The 17,607-nt window shown below is 45.0% G+C and overlaps 1 protein-coding gene across 8 annotated transcripts in view; it reads right to left on the bottom strand.

Annotated features, from left to right (window-relative positions):
* HIPK1 (homeodomain interacting protein kinase 1) overlaps positions 1 to 17,607 on the bottom strand; it is a 504,680-nt gene that overhangs the window by 344,389 nt on the left and 142,684 nt on the right. For all 8 annotated transcript variants that reach the window (XM_069238726.1, XM_069238723.1, XM_069238721.1 and 5 more), the window contains one exon: positions 10,203 to 11,271. In XM_069238726.1, coding sequence (XP_069094827.1) covers positions 10,203 to 11,269 — 1,067 coding nt within the window. In that variant the 5' untranslated portion in view covers positions 11,270 to 11,271. The remainder of the gene's footprint in view (positions 1 to 10,202; positions 11,272 to 17,607) is intronic.

Below are 17,607 nucleotides of genomic sequence, written 5' to 3'. Positions count from 1 at the left end.
GACGATGGGCAATAACACTTGTTCTTCGAGTCTGTGTTCCCCCAAGTCTCCCAATAAAAATGGTACCTAACTTGTGTGGGTAGACCTAGAGCCCGCAACAGGAAACGCCCCAAAACGCAACATGGACACATCACATTTTTACACTGAAATCTGACGTGTTTTTTTGGAAAGTGCCTACCTGCGGATTTTGTCTTCCAGCTCAGCCGGCACCTACCGAAATATAGCAAACCTGTGCATTTTTTAAAACTAGACAACTAGGAGAATCCAGGATGATGTGACTTGTTGGTCTCTCACCAGGTTCTGTTACTCAGAAGATTTTGCAAACCTCAGAATGTGGCAAAAAATAATCTTTCCACACATGTCGCTGCTGTAAAGTTCTGGAAACTAAGAGGAGCCACAAACTTCCTTCCACCCATCATTCTCCCAAGTCTCCCGATAAAAATAGTACCTCACTTGTGTGGGTAGGCCTAGTGCCCGCAAGAGGAAACACCCCAAAACGCAACATGGACACATCAAATTTTTACATTGAAATCGGACGTGTTATTTGGAAAGTGCCCAGCTGTGGATTTTGGCATCTAGCTCAGCCGGCACCTAGGAAAACCTACCAAACGTGCATTTTTGAAAACTAGACACATAGGTGAGCCCAGGATAGGGTAACTTGTAGTACTATCACCAGGTTGTTACCCAGAATCATTTGCAACCTCAAGATTTGGCACAAAAAAAACCAAAACCTTTTTCTTCACATTTTGGTGATGGAAAGTTCTGAAAATCAGATACACCCTTCTACCATACATTGTGGGCCCTGACAACATTCTGGATTACAGTCCATTGCAGACCAGGGGGTTGCTGGAGGAACCAAACCATCAGAAGCTCTCCCTCATCTACAAATTCCTTTCAGTAAACTCCCATTACATTTTTGGCCAGCTTCTGGCAAGACAGGACCCTCTCACGCATGATGGTAAACTGTGGCTTCCCCCTTAGAGGCTGCCACTGCTGCCCAGTTTCAGGCCATAAAGCTCAAATACCTCCTTCCGGTCAATAACACCAGAGACAAACTACGAAAGATGGCAGGTGAGAGGCTTGGGTCATTATCTGTGCAGTAACACACAACAGGTGATATTCTGCACGCTGTAAGGTCCTGTGGTAGGCTGACCCCATTCTGGGAGCAGGAGTTTGCTTCTTTTGAGATGCTGTTGTGGTAGAGACTTCCCAGTGACCCTAGATTGGTGTGGCTCCATATTACGGATCTAACAGATAGCAACAGGTACAAGAGGACCTTCCTGTGGCTTGGCCTGACAGTGGACAAATGAGTCCCGGGTTTGTAAAATTGCAAAGGGCATTAGAAAGGTTAGTGAGTGGACTGACAGCGTGGGAGGGGACAAGCTGAGGGTTATACTAACTCCTATAATTGTGCTGAAAGCTGAATCATTCTATTTCGCTCGTTTAAATTCTCTGAATTAATCATTAATAAGTTTGGTTCAAAATGTGGGTGCAAAAAGGAGGAGACAACATCCAAACAGAAAAGGTGTGAGATGGGGAAGAAGATGCCAAAGACAGGGTTTATATTTAAATTAAGACGTTGAAAGGATCGAAACGCAAGAGACAAAAAGTGATGCAGACTGCACTGTAAATAGTTTGAAGCTTTTAGTGATGATGAAATCATTGGGGGCATTATTAATGCTTTTGTGTGCTCAATTCAAAATTAGCATGATTAGTAGCCTGCAGAGCAGGCAATTACTCTTGAAGTCACACATGTATAATGGCACGGAGCTAATCCAATTGAAACAAACTTGTTATGACACTGTAAACTGTATTTTTCTGGCTTAGGCTAACTAGGCCTCAGTTAACCAAAACCCAAAAGGGGCAACAGCATAACCCCTGGACTAAGGTAAGAAGAACTATCATCAAGCAAGTGGTCCTTGTAGGGGAAGTGTAGCCCTTGACTTCCACAGCAAATAACAAATGAAAAACCTTCATCCTAGGTAAGGGTATTGTTCATTCATTCATAACCTTTATTCAAATTTAAATAAAATCATTACTTCTTATTAATAAGTTCATAGCTGGGAATAAAATATTTTTGGGGGAAAAAAGCCTGAAAAAGGAATAAACAAACCCAAATAAACATCAATTTTGCAATCAAGACTCTTCACAAATTTGTCCGGCTGTAGACAAGGTCCAAAAGCTGTGGATAAGAGTAAAGAATGCTAGTCTAGGACTGCCTCCAGGTTTATTTCTATCTTCTCAGTGTTAAGTTTGAGTCAGTGCCATCCCATCCACCCATGCCAAAAGGTCGCTACTAGTAGGAGAATCATCATCAGATGAATTTCTTTGTGTCAGTTTAGGGTCATCATACTATCGGTTACATTTATTTATTTTTTATCTCCTACATGCATTCTGTAGCAAAGGCGAGATGTGGATTGTTCATTTCTGAATGACACTCTCCTCAAAAGAAGTCTGCGAGAGGGCCTACAGGGACAGTTTCTCAAGGACCTTTCGCTTACCCACGGTTTAGCATTCAGTACCAACTATTCACTGTTTATGTAACTATCTTATTCTGAGACCTCCGGATGACGTTAAGTCAGTGAAGCTGAATCAATATTCATGTAATGGGTTAGTATTAAGGTGGTAGGGTTACATGAGTAATAATTCTGAAATCTGATTTGTTGAAAATGCAATTCTATGCTTATACTATGGTGACTTTGTAGTTCTAATGCTTTCTTTCTACCAGGGATGCCATCTGATGTCTTACTGATTTGCTGCACAATTGAGACAATCTATTTTTGATCTTGCCAATCCTTCTGCCTTGTTTTATTACTGAGAGTTTTCATGGAACTCACTATACATTTAATGAGATTAATGCTGCATTTACACTTCACTAAGTCTGCATAGAGTTTAGTAATAAACATGCATGGGTTTCCAATTCTACTCAAGAACTTACTTTTTTCAGTCATTTCTTTCCTTTTCCGGATTGAATTTTGAAATGCTACTTTAAACCATGTCTCTGGGACACGTTGCCTCATGATTCGAAGTTAACACCATCCCCAATACACCCACTATTTTGGGCGCTCAGTTAAGATGCAGATTATAGATGCACAAAGCACCCACATATATATCCAGGCATGGTCTCTGTCTTTTTGTACTTTCAGATCATGCTCTAAAGAATGTGTGCTGATTCTCGCCACTTGCATATAATACATGTCAGGTGTATCACTTGCGGTTCTACGGTAAAATTTATTATCTTCTGGGAAATAGGAAGTTTTGGCTTCCAAAAAGACCCAAAACCTTAATCTGTGCAAATTTAAATGTCAAATCTTGGCTCTATGCTGCACCAAAAGAACTTCTGACAGGGTTGTACAGACTAACCTTTTAAAAAACAGGCAAAATCTCTTGATAACCCAAAACCTGTTAATCTATAAAAATGTGTTAAAAAATATGAGGTTAGAAAATCCACCCTTTGTAGTTCAAGGCAGATCTTGTTGGAAATTACAAAGATGGTCTTTTAAATTGCGGCTTGACAGAAGCACTATCACACAGAGTAGTCACCAATTCTTTAAAATACACAGAGTTGGCTCGGGCAACACATAGAGGAGTGCTACTCGCAACACATGTTATTGACTATTTGGTGTATCATTCTGCCTCCCAAGAAGCAATTTCGTTGAAAAGTATGAAGGACTCTTAAATCTGAAAAGTACACTCAATCATTTATATTTGTACTTGTGTTTTGATTTTATTAACACAATGTCACAGAGAGGAGTTTTGGAGCCAAAGATTATGAGAATTCAAAGTGGAAGCATCAGATTATTGAAACAGTCAGGTTTTAAGACCTTTCCTAGATGTGAAATGGTTTGGCATGTCTTGCAGAAACTCTGAAAAGGTATTTCCACAGAAAAGCCCAGCTAACTAAATGGGCTTTATGGAGGTGAGGGTGTGTAGATGCAAAGAAGAGGAAAATGCAGTAATCTAACTGGAGTATATGTTGAAAATTCTTTGAAAATATAACAAGTGGAGTTGCCATAGAGGACATGGCGGACAATCCAGTGTCTTAAAATGACACAATGACTAACAGGCAACCAATTCAGGGCTTTCAGGACAGGCTTAGCAGAACTGTAATGGGTGGCAGTGATAAACATGTGAGATGTGTGTTTCTGGACAATTTGAAGCATAATACCAAGATTAGTACCAAAATAAATACTTTTACAATTGTCTAATATTGCGCCAATTAAGGATAAAACACAAATGTGGCTATTCTCAAGCGGCAGCCATTTAAGTACGCAATGAAGCTGAAGAATATGAAAGACACAAGCAGAAATGACTAAGGTACTCGTATAATCAAACCAAATAAACATCAATTGTGCTACCAGATGCTTAAATGTGTCAAGGCTGTGGGCAAGGTCCGAAAGTAGTGAGCAAGATGGAAGAATGCTACAGTCTAGTCCTGCCTTCAGGTTGATTTCTGTCTTCTCGGTATTGGGTTTGAGCCAGTGTCATCCCAGCCACCTGTGTGTACTGCCGAAAGGCCACCACTAATAGGGGAAACATCATCAGATGAATTTTTGAGGGTCAGTTTAGGCCATCATGCTATTGGTTGCATTCATTCTTTTAACCTCCTACATGCGTTCTGTACAAAGGCATTTCTTCTTTACTTCTTTTTCACCCCTCACTGACAAAGTCAATGAAGCAGTATTGAATGTGTGAAACAGCATATGTGTATGCAACACATGTAAACAGCATATTCAAATGCCAGTGTCTACGGGGTTTGGCACAAGAAAAGCAGACCAACTAGCTTTGCCAATGTTGGCTTGTTCAGATTATTGCATGGTTGTGATCAGATGCCCAGAGTTCTTTAGATACAATTGGAGCAGGAGTTGAGTCGAGATTAGTAGCACCAAAAATTAAATACAAGGTTCCCTGCAGTCTCAAATTAACTTGGTAAAATGCCAATCGTTACCCAACTTCACTGACCTAAATACATGAACAGACAACAAATAGTTCTGCGCCCACCCTGGAAAAATACACCAGCTGAGCAAGGACACGCCACAATTCTCAACTTTAAAGAGGTGGGGAAAACGGGGTCTGACTGCTGTGTGTTTCAGTGCGTGTCTTTTCTAAATCTGCACGCCCTCCAGAGTTTAAATGTTGCTAACCAGTCGGCTTAAAATACTTCTGCAATAAACAGCCACACGTAAACAATTACTACAATATTCCAATTATAATCTATCTACTGCAAACTAACTATTCGACTCTGATGAATAAACAAAAAGCTCTTAATAGACGAAAACTGTTTCACATGCTCCTCTGCGGTACGCAAAAATAACATTGCTTTATTCAGCATTTTGTAAACACTTTTCGTTTTATAGTCCTGCAACCCACAAGTATTAGTACTACTTAGCAACGGTTACTATTACCATCGATTGTAATAGTGTGAATCGCACAGAAGGCTCTACTGTAATCTACTGGCTACAAACAAGCGTCCTCTGTAAGTGCATAATACCCTTTTTACTGGCCAGTTCACGCGGAAATGCAATGGTATACTGCCGGATTGCGGGCACGTTGAAACCCAAATAACTTCTACTTTACAGCCTTGGAGAATATGAAAAGTCTGCTTGGGGCATAATCAGGAAGGAAAACATTTGTGAGTGGCTCGTTCAGTGGCACACCGGCCTTTTGGAAGTGCAGGCTTGTAGGGAGCATATTGCCTTTATAGGTTTGGCGCGCAATGGTGCTTGAGCCATTCATGCCGAATATAGTACAATCAATAGATGCATAAAGGAGTTTTTGGTCAGCCTTTCTCAGTTATTATTTGGTTCCAGAACATTCCGCCACTGGACCAATCCACAGGAGTATTTTAGTTACACATATTTCATATTGTGGTCAGTTCGTGTCACTATGCCTCTAATGTGATGCACGAAGGCCTATTTTACACCTGAAAAGCAGTTATCATATCAAATTTAAATCTTACTACCCAATACATGCATTGTATGCATAAACCGGGGGGGGGGGGGGGCTTGTGTTTTGTTTCCCTGAAAATGGCATCAAAGGGTTTGCAGTGCTAAAATCACCATCTTCCCAGCTTTCAGGAACAGGCAGACCTGAATTAGAAAAACACATTTTCAACACAATTTTGGCATTTTACTGGGACATACCCCATTTTTGCTATTTTTGGTGCTTTTGGCCTCTTTGCATTTAGTGACAGAAATGGGTGTGAAATCAATGCTGGATCCCGGACAGCTAAACATTTCTAAAAAGTAGACAAAATTCTGAATTCATCAAGGTGTCATTTGTGTAGATCCTACAAGGTTTTCCCACAGATAATAGCAGCTGAAATAAAAAAAACAAATATTAAAATAGAGCTGAAAAAAAACAGCCATTTCTCTCCACGTTTTGCTCTAACTTTTTCCTGCGATGTCAGATTTTCAAAAGTAATATACTGTTACATGTGCTGGACTCTTGTGGTTGCGAAGATATATAGGGCTTGTAGGTTCATCAAGAACCCTAGGCCAATAAAGAAGCTGCAACTTGCAAAAGGTTTTCATTGTATATGGGGTAAACAGCAATTCATTTAGTGAAACATAAAGAGTGAAAAAATAGATATCAAGGAAACCTTTGTATTTCCAAAATGGGCACAAGATAACGTGTTGAGAAGCAGTGGTTATTTGCACATCTCAGAATGCCAGGGTAATGGGAATTACAGGGCATTTATCAAATAGTCGTCTTTTTTACACACTGTCTTACATTTGGAAGGAAAAAATGTAGAGAAAGACAAGTGTCAATAACACTTGTTCTTCTATTCTATGGTCCCCCAAGTCTCACGATAAAAATGGCACCTCACTTGCGTGGGTAGGCCTAATGCTCGCGACAGGAAATTCAACATTAACATCACATTGAAATCTGACCTGTTTTTTGTAAAGTGCCTAGCTGTGGATTTGGGCCTCTAGCTCATCTTGCACCTAGGGAAACCTAGCAAACCTGAACTTTACTAAAAACTAGACACCTAGGGGAACCTGGGATGGGGAACTTGTGGCGCTCTCACCAGGTTCTGTTACCCAGAATCGTTAGCAAATCTCAACATTTGGCAAAAAAAAAAAAAACACCTTTTCCTTGCATTTCGGTGCTGCAAAGTTCTGGAATTGGATGGAAGCCACAAACCTCCTGCTACCCAGCATTTCCCCACATCTCTCGATATGGCACCTCACTTGTGTGAGTAGGCCTAGTGCCCGCAACAGGAAATGCCCCAAAACACTACATGGACTCATCACAATTATCAAATACAAAACATATCTGTTTTTGTGGGGGGGGCAATGAGTTTTTGGTCCTGGGCTCAGCAGCCATCTAGGGAAACCTACCAAACACAGACATTTCTGAAAACTAGCAACCTGAGGAAGTCCAGGGAGGTGTGACTTGCATGGATCCCCCAGTGTTTTCTTACCCAGAATAGTCAGCAAACCTTAAATTTAGCTAAGAAAAAAAAAATCTAGTTTTTCCCACATTTGTGTGTGGGATCACAGCACCGGCACAAATTTCCTACCTTCCCCTTAGTGTCCCGATAAAAATGATACCTCAGTTGTGTAGGTGGGCCAAGTGCCTGTGACAGGGAAGAGCCAAAAGCATGCCGAAATTGAGCGGGAACCAAAGCGGGTCAAAAAGGGCAGTTTGGAAAAAAAACTTTTAGGTTGACAAGTCGGGCAGACTTTTTATTGGTAAAGATGCGACAATGCTGGTTGGTGGGAATTTTGTGGATTCCTGCAGATTCTGGAAGGTTCCATCACAAAAATGTGGGAAAAATGTGTGATATCAAGCAAAGTTGTAGGTTTGCAGGGCACTGTGAGTAAGAAAATGGTGGGGGTGCATGTGAAGCACACCACCCTGGACGTGTCCAGATGTTAAGTTTTCAGATGTGTCTAGTTCTCGTAGATTTTTCTACATGGCAGCGTCCCAAAGTCCAAAAAGTGGGACGATTTTGAGAGTTAGACAAGCTTTCATGCCCAAATGTAAAACCAAAACCCCAAATAATCAAATGTCCTCTTGCTTGCCGCTAGGATAAGATCTTTTAGTTTGCAGGGGAAGAGCTGAAACACTGTTACCCTCTTCAGTTTGGCTGGGGGCAAAACCATGCCCAGTAAAGTTGATAGCCACCACACCACTATTTATTTTTTAATTCCCTAGCATCTAGTAGGCTTTCTGCCCCTTGGACAACATTTCGCCTGTTGCTTACCATGGGCTTTGATGTTCTAACTCACGTTTGTTTGCTTTCTATTTGCTGGCTTTATTTGTTTTAGGATGTCCAGATTGAGTTTGTCCCTTTTGTGTAGCAAAGCCTGTTTACAAGGGCCCCTTGTATTCTTCAACCAGTGCTCCTTTCTGTAAATAGGGCTTTAAATCTTGTTCTTATCTTGTCACATTTCCTGTGCATTCAGAGACAGAGGTCAAATATCAGGCTCTGTTCTCAAGGGAGGTTGGTGTTTAGTTTTTTTTCTCTCTGATTTCAAACAGAGAGGATTTATGACAATCCTGCTGTACCTATGTGAGAGAAAAGGCTGTAGGATTCTTTTCCTAACACACAACAACATTGAAATGTCTGTAAATCAACTGTGCATATATTTTAAAATACATACAAATTAGGAAAGCACAAATAAAGCACATTTCGTGGTAATTCTGAAGTCTGGTGGAAACAAACATTTTAATACTTTCAAAGCAATTCAATACACTAGGTGATGACATTTCCACACATTATCAGTTTATCTGTAAAAGAATATGTCTCTGCAAACGTAATGGTAATTTTAATTGAAAACGTGTTTACTGTAGTGGCAGGGCGCTACCACACCATGCATATTGCACATCATACTATTCTACTCTGCACATGCCACCCCACTACACTCTACTCTACACCACTCCACTCTGACACTGCACTCTACACCACTCCACTTTCATCACAGCCATGTCACTCTATTCTACTTTGCACCATTGTACTTTGCCACGCTATTCCAATCTGTACCACTGCACTCAAAGCCAATACAGTATGTCAATCTAATACAGTAGCACCACTGCTCTCTACACCACTATATTCTACAACACTCTAAACCACTGCACTCTGCCAATCTATTCTACTATGCACCTCTGTGCTCTGCACCATTGTACTTCACACCAGTACATTCTTTGCCACTGAATTCTATGCCACTCTACTGTAAACCACTCTATGCCTTTACATGCCACTGTACCCCACTCCACGCCACTGCGCTCTACCCCGCATCACTCCATTCTACCTTGCTTCACACAACTCTGAAACAATATATTCCGCACCACTGCACTCATGGACAATGCAATGTACACTGCACCAATGTAATCTATATAGCTCTGCACCACTGCAATGTATGCCACTGCACTCTACACCACTTTACTCAAAACCAATGGACTCTACGACATAGCACTCTACACTAATCTACTCTGCATCACTGCACCCTATATCACTGTACTTTACAATACCCAATGTCACTGCACTCTACCCTACAACATTGCACATTATGTCACTGCACTGTGTCCCACTCTACCCTACAACATTGCACATTATGTCACTGCACTCCACACCACTTTATTCTACCCTGCACCACTGTACTCTGCACTACTGCTCTAATGCCACTCTACTCTATGCTAATACACTACATCAATGCACTTGACACTCAACTCTGCACTCAGTACCAGTGCACTCCACTCTGCAACACTAACCTATGCTACTATACAGAGCTCTACATTAATGCACTCTTCACCACTACAATCTACACCTCTGCACTATTCTAATATATTCTGCACCACTGCACTCTACCCTGCACCACTCAACTCTACTCAAACAATCTACTCTATGCCACTGCACTCTACTCCACTCTGCACCACTCCACTCTAACCTACCTGCAAAGTTCTCTCACTCTTCTCGAGACCCGCTGAGTGGATTATTTAGAAATGAGGTCAGTATGTCTGGTGCCCATTTAGCCACATCAGAAAAGAACATTTTATTGACTCTTCCTTCACGTTACCTCAATTTCATAGGTCCAGCCTGTTGAGATACGTTTACGCAACAAGCAAGAAAACCTCTACTCTCTTGATCAAGCACACACTATATGACCCTTAAGCAATGAAACAAGATTATCGCACATGAAAATTGTTTGCTGATCTCTTGCACAAAGAATTATCTTATTGTATGACAATCCTACCTGTAATAACGAGACTGCAAGTACGTGGAACACACAGCTTTGGAAACGTGACTAGCAGAGCCAAAATCTATGACTTTCACCCGGTAGGGCTGGCGCACAGGATCCACTAACATAATGTTCTCAGGCTTCAAATCTGCATGGATAAGCCCCAGGCTTTTCAGCTTCATAAGCGCTGTGGCCACTTGCTGCAAAATGGGCCTGATGTACTTCAGTGGCAAGGGACTGAACTTATTCTGCTTCAAGAAGTCATACAGGTTCTGTTCCAGCATCTCAAAGACAAGACATGTGTGGTTCTTGTGCTGAAAGCACTCATAGGAGCGTACAAAGTTATATTCATCCGCGTTCTCACTGCTGAGACGAGAGAGAATGCTTACTTCAATCTGTCCCTGTCTGGCATAGGAAGGGTGATTCTTCAAGATCTTGATCGCTACAATTTCCTTGGTGCTCCTTTTCCAACATTTTGCCACCTGGCCAAAGGTCCCACGCCCTAAAAACTCTAAGACCTCATAGCTATTTGTCATGGAGCACAGGATCTCATGCTGAACCAGCTGATAGTCACCTTCCCCACTTGAACTGCTGCTTTTAGTGGTTACGGTGGTGGTTGTGGCAGCAGCACCCACCACGGTTCTATTTTGGAGCATCAGAGGTGGATGTTCCTCAATTATCTGCACGCTACCGTTGCTATCCACTTCCTCACTCTTCCTTTTCAGTCCACATTTTTGGTAGGGTTCAAGTAAAGAAACGTTGCTGCGGTGTGTTAAAATTTGACTGCTCTGGAAAGATGATGTTGCACCACTACCTGTGCTGTCCGCAGCCGTCACCACAATGTGCTCAGCAGTAGCAGTTGGCAGAAGCAGTGTCTGGTTGTAAGCAGGAATGTTAAAATGTGCTACTTGATGGGATGAGTTTGCTTGCGTGACACCGTGGTTTTTGCTATGAGTGTAGTACTTGCTGCTACTGCTATGTCCTGAAACATCCCAGCCTGAAGGCTCCACTTTCAGTTTCTTTGCACAGAAGGCACTCGATGACACTGACGGAGGGGAAAACACCTGCAGCTGTGATGCCATACCTAGAAGGAACAAATGTATAGGTTTAGTTAGGTAACTTGCAAACACTGCTCAGACTTTTAAATATTAATTTAAAATAATTTCCCTGAGATTCAAATTGGCACAGGTGTTAAATATTTAATGACTTTTGACTTTCAAGGTGGCATTCACCATTGCCCCACCCCAAAGATTAGTTATTTCGTTTCCGAATTTTTTTTTACCACAACTAATCGAATAAAGTTATCAGGTCGCTAAATAAGCCAAAAGAACGAGTTACTTACCTTCGGTAACTACTTTTCTGGTGGATACATAAGCTACCTGTGGATTCCTCACCTAATGAATACTCCCATGGCGCCAGCATTCGACGGATATCTTCTTACTAGTCTCTGCACGTCGACGAGGACGTCACTCTAGCCCACGCGACGCCGTCTGACGTCATACAGGCAAATAAGAGGTCCTCGACGACGTGCGGACGTCAGTACCAATCATTTTTTACGTGCATGAGAACAACCAGGCAATGCAATGAAAGAGCAAGGCAACATCCCATTACATTGTAAAAATACACAACATTGCATGAATAACTGTAAATCTTTTATATATATATATATATAACTCTCTCTTTTTAAAATATATATCTACACATCAAGTATATACACAAAGATATATACATATATACATATAATATATACAACATCTATTGCACCCTCAAAGACCAAGAGGAGCGTACTCAAGGATTACTTGGCAAGACCAGAAAGGCAACGGGGAGGCGGGTGGGACCGTGAGGAATCCACAGGTAGCTAATGTATCCACCAGGAAAGTCGTTACCGAAGGTAAGTAACTCGTTCTTCTGATGGATACAACTACCTGTGGATTCCTCACCTAATGAATAGAGTCCCAAAGCAGTACCACGCCCGGCGGTGGGTGCCTAAATGGTCAAACCAAGAAATCCTGCAGCACTGACCGTGCAAAATGGCCGTCCCTTCTAACCTCAGAATCCAAACAGTAATGTTTTGCAAAAGTGTGAAGGGACGACCAAGTTGCGGCCTTGCAGATGTCGACCACAGGAACACCTCTGGCCAAGGCCGAAGTGGCCGACTTAGCTCTGGTGGAATGAGCTCTAATGCCCTCAGGAGGATCCTTCTTTGCCAAAGAGTAACAGATTTTAATGCAAAGAACAACCCACCTGGATAGTGTTCTCTTGTGGACTGCCTTTCCTCTCCTCTTGCCCACATATCCAATAAACAGCTGATCCTCCAGCCTGAAATCCTTTGTTCTATCAATAAAGAAGCTCAACGCCCTCTTTGGGTCCAGACGGTGCAGTCTTTCTTCCTCTTTGGAAGGATGAGGCGGAGGATAGAACGTGGACAAAGTAATTGCCTGAGCCAAATGGAAGGGTGAAACAACCTTCGGGAGGAAAGCAGCCTTGGTCCTCAACACCACCTTATCCCCATAAAAAGTTGTATAAGGGGCTTTACTGATAAGGCCTGCAACTCACTCACTCTCCTTGCTGATGTTATAGCTATCAGGAAGACTGTTTTTAAAACCAAATACCTTAATGGGCAAGAATGCATAGGTTCAAAAGGGGACCCCATAAGGAAAGTCAGGACCAAGGACAAATCCCATTGCGGCATAACGAATGGCTTTGGAGGATATTTATTTAGAAGACCTTTCAAGAATCTGATAACAATAGGGGATTTAAATAAAGATGGTTGGTCTGGAAGACATATGAAGGCTGACAAGGCCGATAAATAACCCTTAATGGTAGCCACTGCACAACCTTTCTGCGCTAGAGACAGAGCAAAAGACAAAACGTCCGATAGATGAGCATGCAAAGGATCAATCTGCCTCTCTCCACACCACACAACAAATTTAGACCATCTATTAGCGTAGATAGATTTAGTGGAGTGTCGCCTGGCCGCTAATATAACATCCACTACCTCAGGCGGGAGAGAGAAGGAACTCAGGTTGCCCCGTTCAATCTCCAGGCATGTAGGTGCAGACTCTGGAGGTTGGGGTGTAGAACCTGCCCCTGCGACTGCGAGAGGAGGTCTGCCCTGAAAGGCAGACGGAGCGGAGGGCACATTGAGAGTTGGAGAAGGTCGGAGTACCATACCCTCCTTGGCCAATCCGGAGCTATTAGGATGACTAGAGCCCGGTCCTGGCGAATCTTCCTCAATACTCGAGGAATCAAGGGTATGGGAGGAAACGCGTAAAGCAACTGGCCGCACCAGGTTATTTGAAACGCGTCCCCCAACGCTCCCTGCATCGGATACTGGAGGCTGCAGAATAACGGACAATGCGCGTTCTCTCGAGTGGCAAACAGATCTACCTGAGGAAACCCCCACCTCTGGAAGATTAAACGGACTTGATCTGGATGGAGACGCCACTCGTGGTCTGCCGAGAATTGGCGACAGACTGTCCGCACGCACGTTCAAGACTCCGGCCAGATGGTTTGCTATCAAGCAAATCTGATGGTCCTTTGCCCAGGACCATAGTCGAAGAGCTTCTCTGCAGAGAAGGTACGACCCCACTCCTCCCTGCTTGTTTATGTACCACATCGTGGTAGTATTGTCCGTTAGGACCTGTACCGACTGACCACGAAGGGAAGGGAGGAAGGCCTTGAGAGCCAGACGTACAGCCCGTAACTCTAACAGATTGATGTGAAACATCTGTTCCTCTGGAGACCAAAGACCTTTGATCTCCAGATCCCCCAGATGAGCTCCCCACCCTAGAGTGGAAGCATCCATTAGGACTGTGGCCACTGGTGGCGACTGCTGGAACGGCTTTCCTTGTGAAAGATTGTTGCTTGCAATCCACCACTTCAAATCCACAGCAGCATCTCTGGAGATCTTGACAGTACTCTCTAGATCCCCTTTGTGTTGAGACCACTGCCTTCGGAGGCACCACTGAAGAGCCCTCATGTGCCAGCGAGCATGCGTGACCAACAGAATGCAGGAGGCAAACAGACCGAGCAGACGAAGGACCTTGAGGACTGGAACTACCGCTCCATTTCGAAACATTGGAACCAAATCCTGAATATCTTGAATCCGCTGAGGCGGAGGAAAGGCCCGACCCAATGTTGTATCCAGTACTGCCCCTATGAACAGGAGGCGCTGAGAGGGCTCTAGGTGAGATTTGGGCTCGTTCACCGAAAAACCCAGGTCGAACAACAACTGGGTTGTTGACTGCAGATGATGCGACACAAGGTCCGGGGACTTGGCTTTGATCAACCAGTCGTCCAAGTAAGGGAATACTGCTATCCCCTTCCTTCCGAGTTCTGCCGCAACCACCGACATCACCTTCGTGAAGACTCGAGGTGCTGAAGTAAGACCAAACGGAAGGACCGCAAACTGATAGTGCTGCGATCCCACCACAAACCGGAGATACTTCCTGTGTGACTTGAGTATCGGGATATGAAAGTAAGCATCCTGCAAGTCGACAGACACCATCCAGTCTTCCTTGTTCAACGCCAAGAGCACCTGTGCTAGGGTCAGCATCTTGAACTTTTCCTGCTTGAGGAACCAATTCAAGATCCTCAGGTCCAGGATTGGTCTCAAACGACCATCCTTCTTGGGAATCAGGAAATACCTTGAGTAACATCCTCGACCCCTTTCCTGCTCTGGGACCACCTCCACCGCGCCCTTTGAAAGGAGGGCTTGTACCTCCTGTTCTAGCAACAGGAGGTGTTCTTCTGAACAATAAGAAGGACGGGGCGGGATGAGGGGCGGGAACTCCCGAAAGGGAAGGGTGTAGCCTTTTCCCACAATACTGAGAACCCACGTGTCCGTTGTAACCGTCTTCCATTTGGTGAGAAAATGCTGTAATCTTCCCCCTACAGGAGAGGAGTGAGTGGGAAATGGTGGAAGCCTAAGGCTGCTTCCCCTGCTGCACCCCGCCAGAGGATGAGGAAGAGGCAGAGTGCTGCTGAGAGGCTCCTCTGGTGCGGACCCTACCTCTCCCCCTAAAAGATCTATAGGGATGGGAAGAGGCAGGTTGCTGATATCTTCCCCGAAAGGAAGAGGAGGAAGAGCCACGCCCAAATCCACGAAACCTCCTGAAAAATCTGGAAGAGGCCGTGGAAGAAGGAGCTTGGAGCCCTAACGACTTAGCCGTGGCCCTGCTTTCCTTAAAACGTTCCAAGGCCGAATCAGCCTAGGCTCCAAACAGTTTGTCCCCATCAAACGGGAGATCCAACAATGTGGACTGTACATCCGCAGTAAAGCCCGAGTTACGGAGCCAGGCCTGTCTCCTTGCCACCACAGTTGTGCCCATTGCTCTGGCTACTGAGTCGGTGGTATCCAGTCCCGTCTGGATAATCTGGGTCGCAGCAGCCTGGGCATTTGAAACAAGATCCAAAAGACCCTGGGGAAGCTCTGTAAATGATGAGGAAATGTCATCCATCAGAGCATGAATATACCTCCCCAGGATACAGGTTGCGTTGGTGGCCTTTAACGCCAGACTGCAGGACGAAAAAATCTTCTTGGACTGCGCCTCTAGTTTCTTTGAATCTCTGTCCCCAGGCACCGTCGGGAAAGAACCAGGCGCTGACTTGGATGAACAGGAGGCCTGCACCACCAAGCTCTCCGGCGTAGGGTGCCTAGACAGAAAACCAGGGTCAGTCGGAGCCGCCCGATACCTCCTGGCCACGGCTCTGTGAACTGCTGGGGAAGATGCCGGCCTCTTCCACACCTCTAACACCGGATCCATCAGAGCGTCATTAAATGGCAAAAGAGGCTCCGCTGCAGCTGAGGCCGGATGTAGCACCTCTGTTAGAAGGTTTTGTTTAGCCTCCACCACCGGCAAAGGCAGGTCCAAAAAACTAGCTGCCTTCCGTACCACTGCATGAAAGGAAGCAGCCTCCTCAGTGTATTCTCCCGGGGACGAAAGATCCCACTCAGGGGAAGTGTCCAGCCCACTGGCCGACTCCAGACCACGCAGCCCATCACCCGAGTCCTCTAGCTCTCCTTCCTCCAGGGCTCGTTGGTACTCCTGCTCCTCTAATACACGGAGAGCACGTCTCCTCGAATGAAGCCGTTGTTCAATACGCGGAGTCGACAATGCCTCCGCCGAAGTCGAAGATCGGCGCCGATCTTCAGAAGCCACCGACGCCGCGTCCGGCGCCACAGGTAACTTCGGCGCCGACGAAAGAGCAGTTGAAGCAGATGGACCCACCGGAGTCACAGGCCGAAATCCCGACGTCGACGGGATGGAAATCCCCGGGGCCAATCCTTCTGAAGCCACCGGAGCGGCCACCGGCGCCGACACTGGCGCCGAGCCCACGTTCCCAAAAGGGAGAAAGGGCATAAAGGGTGCCGGCCGAAGAGGCGCAGGATCACCCAATGAAAAGGCCAAAGGCCCAGCCGGAGCACCCCCTGGAGCCATCTGTTGGAAGATGGCATACATCGCATTCAAGAATGCGGAACTATCGGCTCCAGGGGTGGGAAAAGCCGGATACTGGGGTGCCTGTCTCGGAGGCGACCCCGACGCCGGCCTCGACGTCTGCAACGCCGGAGAAAACACCTGAGGCTCCAATACCTCAATCACCGACGCCTGTCCAGGTGAAGTTGGAGACGCCGGAGAGGGCAACGGCGTCGAAGGATGCGGCGTAACCGTGGGACTGATCTCCCATGTCCTTCGGCGCCGATCCGAAGACCTGGAACGAGTCTCCTTCGAATGACGCCGAGATTCTCTACGGCGCCGGGAGTCTCGATGACGCCGATGTCTTGGAGAAGAAGACTTCTTGTGATGCTTCTCCTTCGATTTCGCCATAAACAGCTTCGCCTCACGTTCCTTGAGGGCCTTTGGATTCATGTGCTGGCATGAATCACAAGTCGAGACGTCGTGGTCGGAGCTCAAACACCAAAGGCAATCGGAATGAGGATCCGTCACCGACATCTTGCCTCCACACTCACGACAAGGCTTGAATCCAGACTTTCTTTGCGACATTATTACCACAGCGAAAGACTACGCAGCAAAAATACACTGTAACCACAAAAGTAACAGTTGCTCCCTCGAAGATAACCGTTTCGAATGCACGGAAAAAAGGGAACTGACGTCCGCACGTCGTCGAGGACCTCTTATTGCCTGTATGACGTCAGACGGCGTCGCGTGGGCTAGTGTGACGTCCTCGTCGACGTGCAGAGACTAGTAAGAAGATTTCCGTCGAATGCTGGTGCCATGGGAGTATTCATTAGGTGAGGAATCCACAGGTAGTTGTATCCATCAGAAAGAAGTATTGTTACGCAACTGCAATGCACGTAGAATTCAGGCGTACACAAAAAACTAGTATTCTCTAATGTTAGTTTGTGATAGTCAAAATGAGAAGGGCAGAAAATGTCTTTAGCGTGTATAAAAACTGA

Source organism: Pleurodeles waltl, chromosome 6 (genome assembly GCF_031143425.1).
Source record: "Pleurodeles waltl isolate 20211129_DDA chromosome 6, aPleWal1.hap1.20221129, whole genome shotgun sequence".
Classification (NCBI taxonomy): Eukaryota; Metazoa; Chordata; class Amphibia; order Caudata; family Salamandridae; genus Pleurodeles; species Pleurodeles waltl.
This window is presented reverse-complemented; position numbering and strand designations above follow the sequence as displayed.